Genomic DNA, 12,563 nt, shown 5'->3' on the forward strand with positions numbered 1-12,563 from the left:
GTTTTTGGAGTAATGCAATATGGCAACACCGCCACTAGGGCACTTGATGACGTCAGCACTCATATATCAATAACGAATGCAGGAAAAAAATAAATAAATAACGAATGCAGGAAAGGCGGGGGAGTGCCGGTCGGGAACCGTTTTTCAACCGCACCTACTCAAGACGCATGACTTCATATATACGAACTTGGTGAAGATAGAAAATAGTATATTGTATTGATTTTGATTTGAAGTTTGGAAGACCGTAGCCATTTATTTATTTGTTGTATTTATTTGACCCCACGGCATGCCATCTGGACTGAAATGATTACGATGAAGACTAACCCTTGACTGTTTGACGTGACTTACATAAGCACACATCAACATCAAGACCAGTGAAGCCGAGCGAACGTGCGCGTTAAAAACGTTCTTTTCTTTGGCCAGCGCAACTTTGAAAGAGGCGATAACAGCCACAATTGCTACATTGCTAGCTTTCCTTATTCATTATGTAGTATTGTGTTGTTACCCTCAGGCGCTGTCCATTGACTTATTTTAAGTTTTGTAGCGAGCCGGAAGTAGACAACACGGCCGTTGCATGTCATTTTTTTCCCCAAAGAAATTTTAATGGTAAGACAGTTTTAATATATAGTGTATGACAAAAAAGTCTTTTCTATTGAAAACTGTAAACTCCCCCTTTAACGTTACCTGTCTTTGCTGATGGGCAGGAAAAAAAAAAGATTGTATGGTCTCAAATCTTGCAAGACTTCAAAAAGGACTCCTTCTATATGTCTTTTGCTTGTGAGTAATAAAAAAAAAAAAAATGAAATAAATAAAACCGCTTAGCAACAAGTGATTTTTGTGTGTGTTTGTTCTTTCATGTTTCGGTCCAATGGCCAAAGATTTAATAATCGTTTAAAAAACTTTCCATGGGAGGAGGTGAGGGTGACTTTTTAAAATGTCTTTTAAATGATAACAATAACAAGTGCACCTGCCACTGGATTCTTGAAAAGTCTGCTGGTTCTTTCTTTGAATGCATATTTTTCAGTGTGGGCGGCGAAACTGAGTTGGCGTGTCAGGTTACAGTTGACGTCGCTTTCTCTGCTCAGTTCCACTTCACACAGAGCGAGAAACACACTCACGCAAACGCACACTCTGGCCTGCTTGGCTTCCAAGGCCTCACATTCGCTAAATGAGGAACGTCGTGAACCACGGGGGCAGCTTTTTGTCCTTCCTTGGAATTTACAAAGAGCGGATTGAAATTTCACACACCCGATGACTATTTTGGCTCAAGCGAAGAAGTCATGGCTAACGTGTATGGACTCTATGTTGGAATATTAACAGGTACTTGCTTATACTTTTACATTTTAGCAATAAATTCCAATCTTATTACTCCTCATTGTTAAGCTTTTAAAGGAGGAAGAATGACTTTGTGGGCTTGGTAAATGTTTGAATGGAAGCGAGCAGGCCAGTGAGCAGCTGTGACACACACAGCTGCACACACACACACAGACATGCACGCGCACACTTTCAGATTATTTTCAAAACCATTTCAGAAGGGAATTATCGAAATTATAAATCGCAACATGTGATAAAATGGGAAATCGCACTTTTTTTGTGTGCATGTGCGTGCGTCCTACCCGCAGCGCTGGCCTTGTGTGAATGGTCCTTGGCCAGTTGGAACGCCACCGGCGAGGCCGTCAATCAAACGGAGGCCCCCTGCCGTCACCATGGCAACGGAGACAACTGCACAGGTAGATAAGCTGGAAAGTGGGAGCGTGAAATAATAAATTGGATGACCTGACGTATCAAGAAATAAAAATATTACACAAACATGGAGAAGATCTAATCATAACAAATTAGAACGTAAAATGCCAATTAACCCAGACAACAAATTAAAATTCAACGCAGATACTCACTCGAAACTATGAAAGATTTTGCATACCGATTTGCAGAACTCTGAACGCTACGTGACATTTTGTCATTGATAATTGAAGCAAATTTAAAGCATTAGAAGCTTTCATATTTGGTCACAATCGGACCCTTCCGGTTGCCCGATGTTCGTCTCCTGCTAACCTGAAATGACATGCGACGAACTAAGATAAAAATAATGGAGATAAATTAAGACAAGATAAACGAATCCTACGAAAAAAATAGGACGAGATGGGCCAAACAAAAACAAGCCGAAATAAGATGAGATAAGGTACAAACCCTTCAAAAAAAAAAAAAGGTATCCAAACTAAGCTAAGTGGAGAGAAACGATGATGAAACAAGCTAATCGTTGATAAAGTGAGCCAAACAAAACGCCAAGTTCCAAAAAGTTAAGATGAGCTAAAATAAGTCAGCCAATCTAAACAAAAAAAGTTCAAGCTAAAATGAGGCAAACTTATCCAAGCCAAGAAGTTAAAACCAAAGCAAGACAAGATAAACCACTACCCCCCCCCAAAAAAATTAAATAACATAAATTGAATCAAAATCAAACAAAAATAAGCTAATTTATTCAACTTTGCTCGCGTAAAATGAGCTGATCATCACTCACCCAAAAAATTGCTTAAGGAAATATTTTCCAATATTTTCTTTGACTTTTTTTTTTGGGAGCATACGAGAAAAAAAAGGCTGGTCTCGTGACGTTTTCTTCAGGCCCTTCAACGGAGTAACCGCTTACGATCCTTTGCTAGGGGCTCGCTCATTCAAGCCGCTGCTTTGTTTTATGAGCCAACATCCAAAGGTAATCTCGTGGAAAAGTGTCATAAAGATAGCCGAGCGACAAGGAGAAATGGCGTGTGCGTCTTCCCACCTTAATGTTTCACTCAACAAACGCCGTGCCTTTCTTTTGGAATCTTGAACCACGCCACACTTTTGCCCGCACTGACACCGCCCCCCCCAGCCCACCTCCGGATCACATTGCAGGCTATTTATATGACGGGAGCTAAGCGTCGGCGTCAAAGAAGTCCACGTGACAAATCGACGGCCCTAAAACGGCGGTTTCAAAAGTCCGCCAGATATTGCGTAAAAACACCAAAGTACAATTCATGACGTACAAGTAAAGTAAGTCGACTCTGAAATGTACTTTTATCATCAATGAGACACAATCTTGGTTTTGATCACTTGCCGCAATGAAAAAAAAAAAGAAAGGACAGATGGTTGTTAGTTTTGTTCACTTGCATAGTAAAAGTCAATGTCGACACATGACATGATGTCGTTTCCAGCGCCGACTTCCCAGAACGGAGAGTGGAGTGGACACTTCTCCAAATGTCCGCAAGAACTCAAACACTACTGCATCCACGGCGACTGTCGCTTCGTTCAAGAGCAGAAGGCGCCGTCCTGCAGGTGAGACAGAAGATGTCCGCCGTGGCTCTCTTTTCATTCACGGACCAACGGACGCCGACTGTGCAAGATCTCCGGATTTGTCTCCGCTTTTGGAAGAGATTTGAGTTGGATGGAAAGATATCCAATGACAAACATTTTGTTTTTTAATTCAGGACGCAATGATGGAAACTGATCCTCACGAGGGTCGGGGGGTGCCGGAGCCTCTCGCAGCTGTCTTTGGGCAGTAGGCGGGGCTAACACCCGCAACGGGTTGCCGGCCAATCGCAGGCCACACGTCGCGCTCACACTCGTAGCGAGGGGCAATTTGTGGGAGGGAAGCGGCGTACCCGGAGAAAAGCCATCTCGGAATCGAACCCCGCACCCACGGTGCTAACCGGTCGTCCGCCGTGCCGCCATGACGACGCGAAACCCAATTGCGCCAATCGAGAGCAAAAACAAAATCCGGCCTAAGACGGATTTTGTTTTGCTCGCTGTTTGTCGACCACGAAGATGACATAAAAAACCAGACCATTGATTTCTAAGAAGGCCTTCGTGTAAGGACAAAAGGCCAGCAACAGAAATGTCGAGTCCTCGGGAGTCCCTCTGGAATTCTACCGTTGACGGGTCTTTGCTTCGTCAGGTGTCAGCACGGCTACGTGGGCTCCAGATGCGAATATGCGGACCTGGACGGGCGCACGGGCGACAGGAAGCAGATGATCATCATCTGTCTCGTCGTGGCGCTGCTGGCCCTCGTTCTTCTCATCGTGTTCGTCTTTGTCTGCTCACAGTGAGTGTCCGCCGACGGTTTTCCATCGATATTTGATTTGACGTCATAAAAGCGAGCAGAAGTTTCGGTCGTCCGTGTTGCTGGGCGACGCTTTAGAAAAATCCAAACCGCCGCGCCCTGCGATTCCCGCTTTATCTGCCAGTTTATGAGCGACTCCAAACATGAAGGCACGGAGGCTTGTGAGCAATTGTGAGGCTTGCCCTGATCTGATTGGCCACTTGGTAGCAGCGCGCAGAAAAGTATTTCTTTCTCACTTTTGAAGTTCCGAGCGGGGAACGATGGATCGTCTGTGCGTTACCCTTTTGAAGGTTTTGGCGCTCTTGTTGTTTTCTCCAGCCGCATTTTTCGAGCAAACGTTTGGTGACTGAGATGTTTTTCTCTTTGCCTCCGGTTTGAAAATGTCAGTCGCAGGTTCCGACGCTGCCGGAAGAGTGGACGGCGGCGGGAGGAACTCCATATGATGGATACCGATGCACATCTCGTGACGCCGGACACGGGGGGGCCTTTAGACAACCCATGACGTCTGACAGGCGGGCGTGTGTGTGTGTGTGTGTGTGGGGGTGTGTGTGTGTGTGTTTGTGTGTGCGTGTGTGCGCGTGCATCTACCTGTTTGGGAACAGTTCCGATTTTGTCCTGTCAGACACAGGAGGACGCTGAAGTTGGCGAGTCTTCTCTGTACATGATGGAGGACGTTCAAATCGGACGTCTCCAAAGCTTGGGACCTTGACACACAAAAAGAAGAAGATTGCGAGTTGGATTGATGACAAACACAAGCCAGGAATTTTTTCTCACTGGAAAAAGATGTCTTGATTGCCTCCTGTGGCTCCCCGAACTTCGCATCCGTTCTTCCTCGTCCCACGGCACCTTTGAAGTGCAGCGTGCCTAAAATTTATCAATGCAACGAGTCCTCGGCAAGCGCAAAGATGTCGGACCGAACCCGAACCTCACTCTTGACCTTCACCCGAAATGCTAAGCCCGTTTCGTGTCTCGATCGGTTCAACTTGGACCCCGAACCAGGAGGCGCCCCCTCATTTCAAGACAAAAGCGAAGCCGAAAGCAAACCATGCCTGGTCGCGATCCTTCGCATCGTTCGCAACGGAAGGCGAACTCCGTCCCAAACGCTAAACCCGAAGACGAACCCCAACGCTCGCCCTTGACCGCCGACCGACCTTATTGGCCTCAAAGTGGTGTTTGCAGCCCTCGTGGCCGTGTTGTGGCGTTCACGTAAACAACCGGCGTGTGCTTTGAATTCCATTCATCCGACGGATTTGATATTTCAGGCTCGCTTGTGCCGTCTTCCAGCCGGCTTTGACTTTGCGACGTTCCCTTTGGATGCCGGTTGAATATTTGAGCAAATGTTTCGCAGTTTCTGTTTAAGTGTTACACCACATTTTTGTTTCAAAATGTGAAAAGATTGCGGACTCCAAAGCCCAAAGGAGGAGGACAAGGAGTACTTGTTGGTCTAAATTTGGAAGGTGACCGGAACAACCCGTGACGGAGGAGAAGGTGGTCCGCCCTTGGCTTTTCGATGTCTCGTCTCTTTCCGTTAATCGACGAGTGCTCTCTTTCTTTATTTCACTCCGCCATGAATTTGGCATTCGGTGTGGCGGCGCTTTTCCCGACATGCCAGTAGATTGCGTCCAAACACAATGAAGCGGTTCCAATATCGTGACGGGATGTTGGAATATAAGCAGCTGCAATTAGCAGCGTCATGCCGACAAATTCCTGCGCTTTTCGCAAGCTTTCACATTGAGCCTCTATGTTGCCATTTAAAGAAGTTAGGAACAAATAGTCAGAAAAAAATAGATTTCGAATATTTTGAGCATCCCACTGTTCTCTTCGATAATGCTGAAATACACGATATGAAGTGTTGAATCGACTTGTAGCGGGCATAATTATTGATTTTTGGAATCATGATCCTCCTCGTATCGAACGCTTGTTTCAGGATGTCTGAAAAAAAAAATGTTGTCGCCACAAAGGCGAAACCCAGATGGGATGAACAGTCTCCTCGCTGTGCGATGACAGCTGACCCAATTCCAGGTGGCCTGCGTGCGTCTCCGCCGGGCTGTTTTTATGCTGGGGTGTGTCGGCTGCGGCCGTGAGAAGCCAACACGCAGCCAAGTGTTGAGCAGAAGAAAAGTCTTTCAATGTCAATTTCCTGAAAGTGACTCGTAGGAAGCCGACAAACGGAGCCCTTGAAGTGCTCGCGTGTGTTACGCGCGCAACGGCAGCCTTGTAAGCTTGGAGGAGATCCAGAAACGAACGGCTTGCCGTGAGGACAACAAAGTACGGATCAACACTGCAAAAACGAAGGAGATCGTCATCGACTTCATTTCATTTATCCAATTTCGTATTTATTTTCTATTTATTTCATCTTGAATGAATCTATTTTGTGTTTGTCATTAAATTATTGTTGTATTGCACTGGGGCGGGGGAGCTCTCTAATTTCGTTGCACGCGGACGACAATCACAATAAAGGGCATTCGCATTCGCATTCTGATGTTCACATTTTACAGTGCTGAGGTAAAAAAAAAGAAATATGCTCACTATGAAAAAGGAAGATACGCGAGAATGATTTGGACGTCTCGGCTCTCGACTTGTCATGTCGTGTCGCATTTTCCGAAGGGAGCTTCCTTCCTCACCGGCTTTTCGCTGTCGTCTGACAACGTCGTCGTCTCGAAGCGTGACGAATTCGTTGCATTCAGTCACCCACTCGGCTGCTGTCGCCACCCGCCCAAAGTACTTCCTGTAGGTCAAGAGGTCAGGAACCGAACCTCCGTCTTGGTTCTGTGGAAGCTAAACTGTGGATCGGAAGTCTTTTACGTGCTTTTTTTTTTTGCTAAGTGATGGGGGAGTTAGTGGACGAGTCTGCTGAGATGTGGTCTTCCAGGAACGACTTTCCGCGCTCTCCTTTGCGGGCCGCACACCGAAATTGGTCCCTTGATAATAATCTAAATGTCCTTTTTTTTTTTCGATTTCACATCATCGCTTGAGAGGCCAGACCATGTCAATGACTTCCAGAAATCGGCAGATAAAAAGTGTAGGATGATAGCCGCTAGAGGTCAGCAAATATCCTAAAAATCGTTATGGGTCACGAAAGTATTGGAGGACATGACAAAAGCGCCCCGAAAGGGCCTTTTTTTTTTTTTTTCTAATGTCGCTTCCTCTTGATGATGAAGGATTGTATCATATTAGTGGCATGACCTTAAGCATTGACATCACAGAATGTGGATCATGAACAGTAGCAGATTCCTATTTGCTGCATTTATGGAACAAAAAGCATTTATCAAATGAAACCAGCTGGAAACGCTGCACAGTAACGACAAGTTACATGTTATATTCATACACGTTGACTTACTTGTTACTTGTGTTGAATTCCGTAGACTGATCATGACCTGCACTCCACATTTGCAACACACACACGGTCAGTCAACAACACTTCATATTTTGACAAAGACACCAAAAATACATGAAGCAGCAGAAGACACGAGACATGCACAACAGGGCCTAATTGTGAAAAACAAAAACAAAGACGCAACAATTTGAGATCTGAGCGTATTGGGAGAAACGGCGGGACCTGCCCTTGGACCCGTGAGACGGAAAGAGAGAGGGAGGACATATGATTGAGGGCTCATATATATATATATATATATGTGAGATATCGGACTTGTGCAATTTCCTAAACTCCAGAGAATTCAAGATACAATCGGAACAAATTTGGATCCGTTCTGGAGTCTTTATTTGAACATTATCCTTCTTGAATATAAAAACAAACTCACACTGAGTACATTTTGCGAATTAAGGGTTTATTCCCTACCAATTTACATTTGTTTGCTGACTAAATTCCATCAATGTCCACCCTAGCAACAAAATAGATTTAAAAAAGTTTCCAAGATCATTTTCGTGATACGACTTCCTTATAATTGTGAAAGCATTTTGTTTTAACACAGATCTTTTAAATAGTAGCCCTAAAACTGCGAAATGGCGTGAATGCAACCCAGTTACGACCGACATTTGAGCTATCAACGGGAAGAGAAAAAAAAGCGAGCTACATGACTCAGCAGAAACTGTCCGGGCCGTGGGGAGATGTTAGCGACGTGTTCCATTTGTCAGAATGTGTCACTCAATTAAGCCAATGCAATCTTGTCACTCTCAATATTAAAGTGGTTGGATTCATTTTATTCAGCTAGCATCACCGCTAACACGGCTAGCTTGAACCAAAACTCACAACCCCAACTTCAAAACGAATGAAAACAAAGTGAATGAGACTGAATTAATCACACTGGCTTCAAATAAGCGCCTGGCAGTCTCAATCGCGATACCAGCTGTCTTTATGACCTAAAACTGTGAAAATGACGTGTTGTTGCTTGATCAAGACAAACCGAGTAGGCTATGTGCACGCTCTCTTTTAGGGGAAACACATTGACGCGTACATTTATGGTTGATCTCGTCAATATTTGTTTGAGTCTCCGCATACAACCCAGCTTTCCTTTCCCGGCTTTATTGTTATTAGCATCACATCAATTTCCGGGCAGAACAACACCATCCGCGCCAATAAACCTCACTGCTCCGTCATCGCAGCCATGCAATCAGCAGAAGGCCGTGGAAAGCGGGTCATTATCCCGAAGAATCACGGCGGGAAGCATTTAGAGGATTATCGGGATGAAAAACCATAAGTGATGAATGCAAGCAATTTGGGCTTCTCGGTGTAGAAAGATGTGACATCATCCTCGGGAACGGCACCGCAATTGTTTTTTTCCTTACCCGGGCTCAATTTACAAATCAATTTTAGAGTGTCAGAAGAGGCTGAACTCGAGCTACACAGACTTCGGACGGGGCGAAACAAACCAGGCTGAGTCTTCATATATCTGACAGCTTTACATTTGCTCCCTATATTTGAAAAAAATAATCTTTCCATCAAACTAAACATATGCTGTGTAAAAAAAAAAAAGAAAAAAAGACACATAATGCAAAACCATCAAGACGAGCTACCGAACAGAATCGTTGTTTCCGTTACAAATTTTGAAGCAACAGATCAAGGCCAAGTCCACACTGAATGGACCCATTTATATATTTAGTTTTAATTTGTGGCAGAAATGATCAATTCCCTCGAGTGCAGCCCTGCAGACTCGCAGTTTGGCACTCAGACCACATTCCTAATTGGACTTGGCGACTTCCTTCCTTCCCAGCACTGCGTGTCGTTCCATTGGCTCCTTCTGCCCTACGCGTCATGCAAATGATGCAGAGGGGACTATTTCATATGGAGGAGAAGAAAGGCCAGCCTGACGCTTGTTGGAAGCTGTGTGAGATGACCACGACAGGATTCGTTGAAGTGCTTTTTTTTTGCGTGTGTGTGTGTGTGTGTGTGTGTGTTCTGCGCGTCGGAGTATAATGTCCGGGAGATCGGCCGAGGAAGGGTCGGTGTGGAGCTTCAACGGGAGCGCCAACCGTTCGTGCCATCCTCAATTCCACTTCGTGTCGGAGCCCGGCTCGGACGGCGCCGCGGCGGTGCGCATCGTCATCTCGGTGGTCTACTCGCTGGTGTGCGCGCTGGGGCTGGTGGGCAACGTGCTGGTGCTCTATCTGATGAAGAGCAAGCACGCGTGGAAGAAGTCCTCCATCAACCTGTTCGTCACCAGCCTGGCGCTCACCGACTTCCAGTTCGTCCTCACGCTGCCCTTCTGGGCTGTGGAAAACGCGCTGGACTTCACGTGGCTCTTTGGGCGAGCCATGTGCAAGACGGTGTCCTTCGTGACGGCAATGAACATGTACGCCAGCGTCTTCTTCCTCACGGCAATGAGCGTGGCGCGCTACAGCTCGCTGGCGTCGGCGCTCCACGGCCGGCGCGGGGCTCGTCCGCGGCGTCTCCTGCTCCGGTTTGGGCGATGCGGCGCGGCGCGCTGCGTGGTCGCCTCAATCTGGGTGGCGGCCGCCTGCGCCGCGCTCCCGCACGCCGTCTTCGCCACCACCGTGCGCGTGTCGGGCGAGGAGGACTTGTGTTTGGTGAAGTTCCCGGAGAGCGAGGGCGCCAGTGCGCAACTCTGGTTAGGACTCTACCACTCGCAGAAGGTGCTCTTGGGCTTCGTGGCTCCTCTCGCCATCATCTCGGCGTGCTACCTGCTCCTTTTACGCTTCGTGGCAGCCAACAAGTCGAGCGCAAAGAGACGCGCCAAGGTGACCAAGTCGGTCACCATCGTGGTGCTCTCCTTCTTCTTGTGCTGGCTGCCCAACCAGGCGCTGACGGCATGGGGCATCCTCATCAAGTTCAACGTGGTACACTTCACCTACGAGTACTACACCACGCAGGTGTACGTGTTCCCAGTGTCCGTGTGCTTGGCGCACTCCAACAGTTGCCTCAACCCGGTGCTCTACTGCCTGATGCGCCGCGAGTTCCGCAAGGCGCTCAAGAGACTCTTCCGTCGGATCGGCACGCCGGCGCTCGCCACTGTCATCAGGCCCATCACCGGCTCCACCAAGCCCGAGGTGGACGAGCAGGGACGCGGCCAGCTTGCCACGGCGCCCCTGAGAGGCCCCCAGGAACCCGCAGCGGTGGCCTTTTCTCCTCCGGGCGCGGCCATGTGATATACGGCCCAGGAGACTTTCGCGAGGTAGCAAAAATACTTGCCTACACTAAAAAAAATAAATTAAAAAAAATGGTATGCTTTTGGGGCTAAAACTAACTGGAACAAATTTCAACTATAATTCACCGACATTTATGGCAACAATGTTAACTGAATAAAGTTCAATCTGTCTCTTAAGTATAATTAAAGTCATTAGTTTGAAGAAGACTTAAAATTATACCCAAACATGTCCAGCAAATAACCCCAAAAATTTGCAGAGTTGTTTTTACTTTGACTATCTTTAAGTTGGGGGAAAATACAAGGGCCATTTAATTTTTTTAATACTTGTTTTTCTGTTTAATTTTTATCTTTTTAATTTTCATACAATCAAAACTCAAAACAAAATATTTTGTTGAATTTCTCAGCTAAAAGTTTTATTAAAATTGTTGCTGGAAAATTTGAGTTCACCAAACTTTTTAACATTTTTTGTAAAGTTTTTTTTTTTTTTTTTGCGGGTGGAAGTAGAATTTTCTGCTATATACTTGCAGTTCCGCATTCACAGATTCATAAATTGGCGGATTCTTTCCCACATTTAAAAAAAATATACATTTTTAATTTCTTTTAAATTGATTTTCTTTTTGTTTTGTTGTCACAACGGTTGTGGTGGTGGCAAAAAGGTGGACCTAAAATGCATGGAAGCAGTGCAGGACCAACTAAAAACAAAATGCGTTGATTTTCCCAAATTAAAACAAAAAGCCAAATGATGCATGTGAAATCAAAACAGCAAAAAATAACAAAAGTTACGAAAATAAGTCACAAAGTAGTAAACCAAAACTGGAAACAAACTCAGCATCAGGAACATGACAGAACAAATGATCCAACATCTGAAAGGAAGCATGCAAAGTGATGAGACAACGAGACGTGGGCGGTTGGAGGCAGCTGATTGGTTAACACAAGGAGCCAGGTGGAAAGAAAACCTAATGAGGAAGACATGCAAAAGGAACACGAGGAAGCAAGACAGAACATAAAACAAAAACTAAATATAGTCTAAAAACCAAAAACAGATCATGACGGGTTTTTTTTTGTAGATATCCCAGTATTTTTTCCAATATTTTTGGGGTTAAAAACAAAAATTTCTCATTTTTTGCACGCCAAAACTTATGCATCGTCGGGATGGAACGTGTTTAATGCGTCTTGTGGATTGCCCGGGGAAAAAAACTTTTAGCTATTCAATTCAATCCAATTATATATATATATATATATATATATATATACACACAGTATACATTATATACATTTTGTGTAGTTGACTAGTTGACTGTTAAGCTGAACATGTCTACTCTGCCAAAGAGAAATATCACTTGATATAAAAAAAGACACTTTCAGAAATGTAAAATATATTTGTTGAACAGAGCAGAGTGAGCATGCAAACTAAATCATGCTGTTATGTGATTCCACATTATTTTCAGAAAATTTGCCCAAAATATCCATCCTGTCAATAAGCTTGTATATTTAGTTTGCTAGTTTGACATCGGCTACGCTCCTTTCATGTCATGTCAACTTTGTCTAATCATCTCCAAGTCTATGAGCTGTGCTATTAAAAAAGAAAAATCAATCAAGACTTGAATGTTCTTTTCATTACGTTTGAATAGATCAGCCAAGGGGGGGGGGGTCAGCTTTTAATAGAACAATTCTAAATACTATTTGGTAAAAGTTTTTTTTCTTTTTTAAAAGCATGAATTTCAAAATTAGGATTGAAAAAGTGATTTTTTTATGAGAAGTTGTAAAATTAAAATTGAAAAACAAATTTAATGTGAGTAAATATACAAGGCAAAAGTTGAAATACTGGAAGAAAAAAAAGTCAATTAGTTTGGCATTGCCATAAAAAGTGGAAACATTTATTCAATATATGAATTTTCTTTCATTTAAAA

At 44.7% G+C, this 12,563-nt stretch overlaps 2 protein-coding genes and 1 long non-coding RNA gene across 3 annotated transcripts in view; 2 read left to right on the forward strand and 1 right to left on the reverse strand.

The window, feature by feature from the left end:
• Positions 1–6,948, reverse strand: part of LOC148318781 (uncharacterized) — a 10,197-nt gene extending 3,249 nt beyond the window's left edge. Inside the window, exons 1-3 of the long non-coding RNA XR_015839789.1 lie at positions 6,620–6,948; positions 4,679–4,794; positions 1,617–1,739 (exon numbers count right to left, since the gene is read on the reverse strand). This is a non-coding gene — a long non-coding RNA (uncharacterized LOC148318781). The remainder of the gene's footprint in view (positions 1–1,616; positions 1,740–4,678; positions 4,795–6,619) is intronic.
• Positions 1,108–6,495, forward strand: btc (betacellulin, epidermal growth factor family member). Its single transcript, XM_088281848.1, has 5 exons — positions 1,108–1,320; positions 1,623–1,730; positions 3,186–3,306; positions 3,926–4,072; positions 4,478–6,495. Exons 1-5 carry the CDS (start codon positions 1,281–1,283, stop codon positions 4,590–4,592), a joined length of 531 nt encoding a protein of 176 aa, XP_088137974.1. The 5' UTR covers positions 1,108–1,280; the 3' UTR covers positions 4,593–6,495.
• Positions 6,949–8,925: 1,977 nt separating the features above from the next.
• On the forward strand, positions 8,926–11,000 carry rxfp3 (relaxin family peptide receptor 3). Its single transcript, XM_088281588.1, has one exon. The coding sequence runs from the start codon at positions 9,464–9,466 to the stop codon at positions 10,652–10,654; it is 1,191 nt and encodes a 396-aa protein (XP_088137714.1). The 5' UTR covers positions 8,926–9,463; the 3' UTR covers positions 10,655–11,000.
• Positions 11,001–12,563: the final 1,563 nt, after the last annotated feature.

Source organism: Idiotropiscis lumnitzeri, chromosome 18 (assembly GCF_059441095.1).
Source record: "Idiotropiscis lumnitzeri isolate Australia: NSW breed Sydney's pygmy pipehorse chromosome 18, RoL_Ilum_1.0, whole genome shotgun sequence".
Classification (NCBI taxonomy): domain Eukaryota; kingdom Metazoa; phylum Chordata; class Actinopteri; order Syngnathiformes; family Syngnathidae; genus Idiotropiscis; species Idiotropiscis lumnitzeri.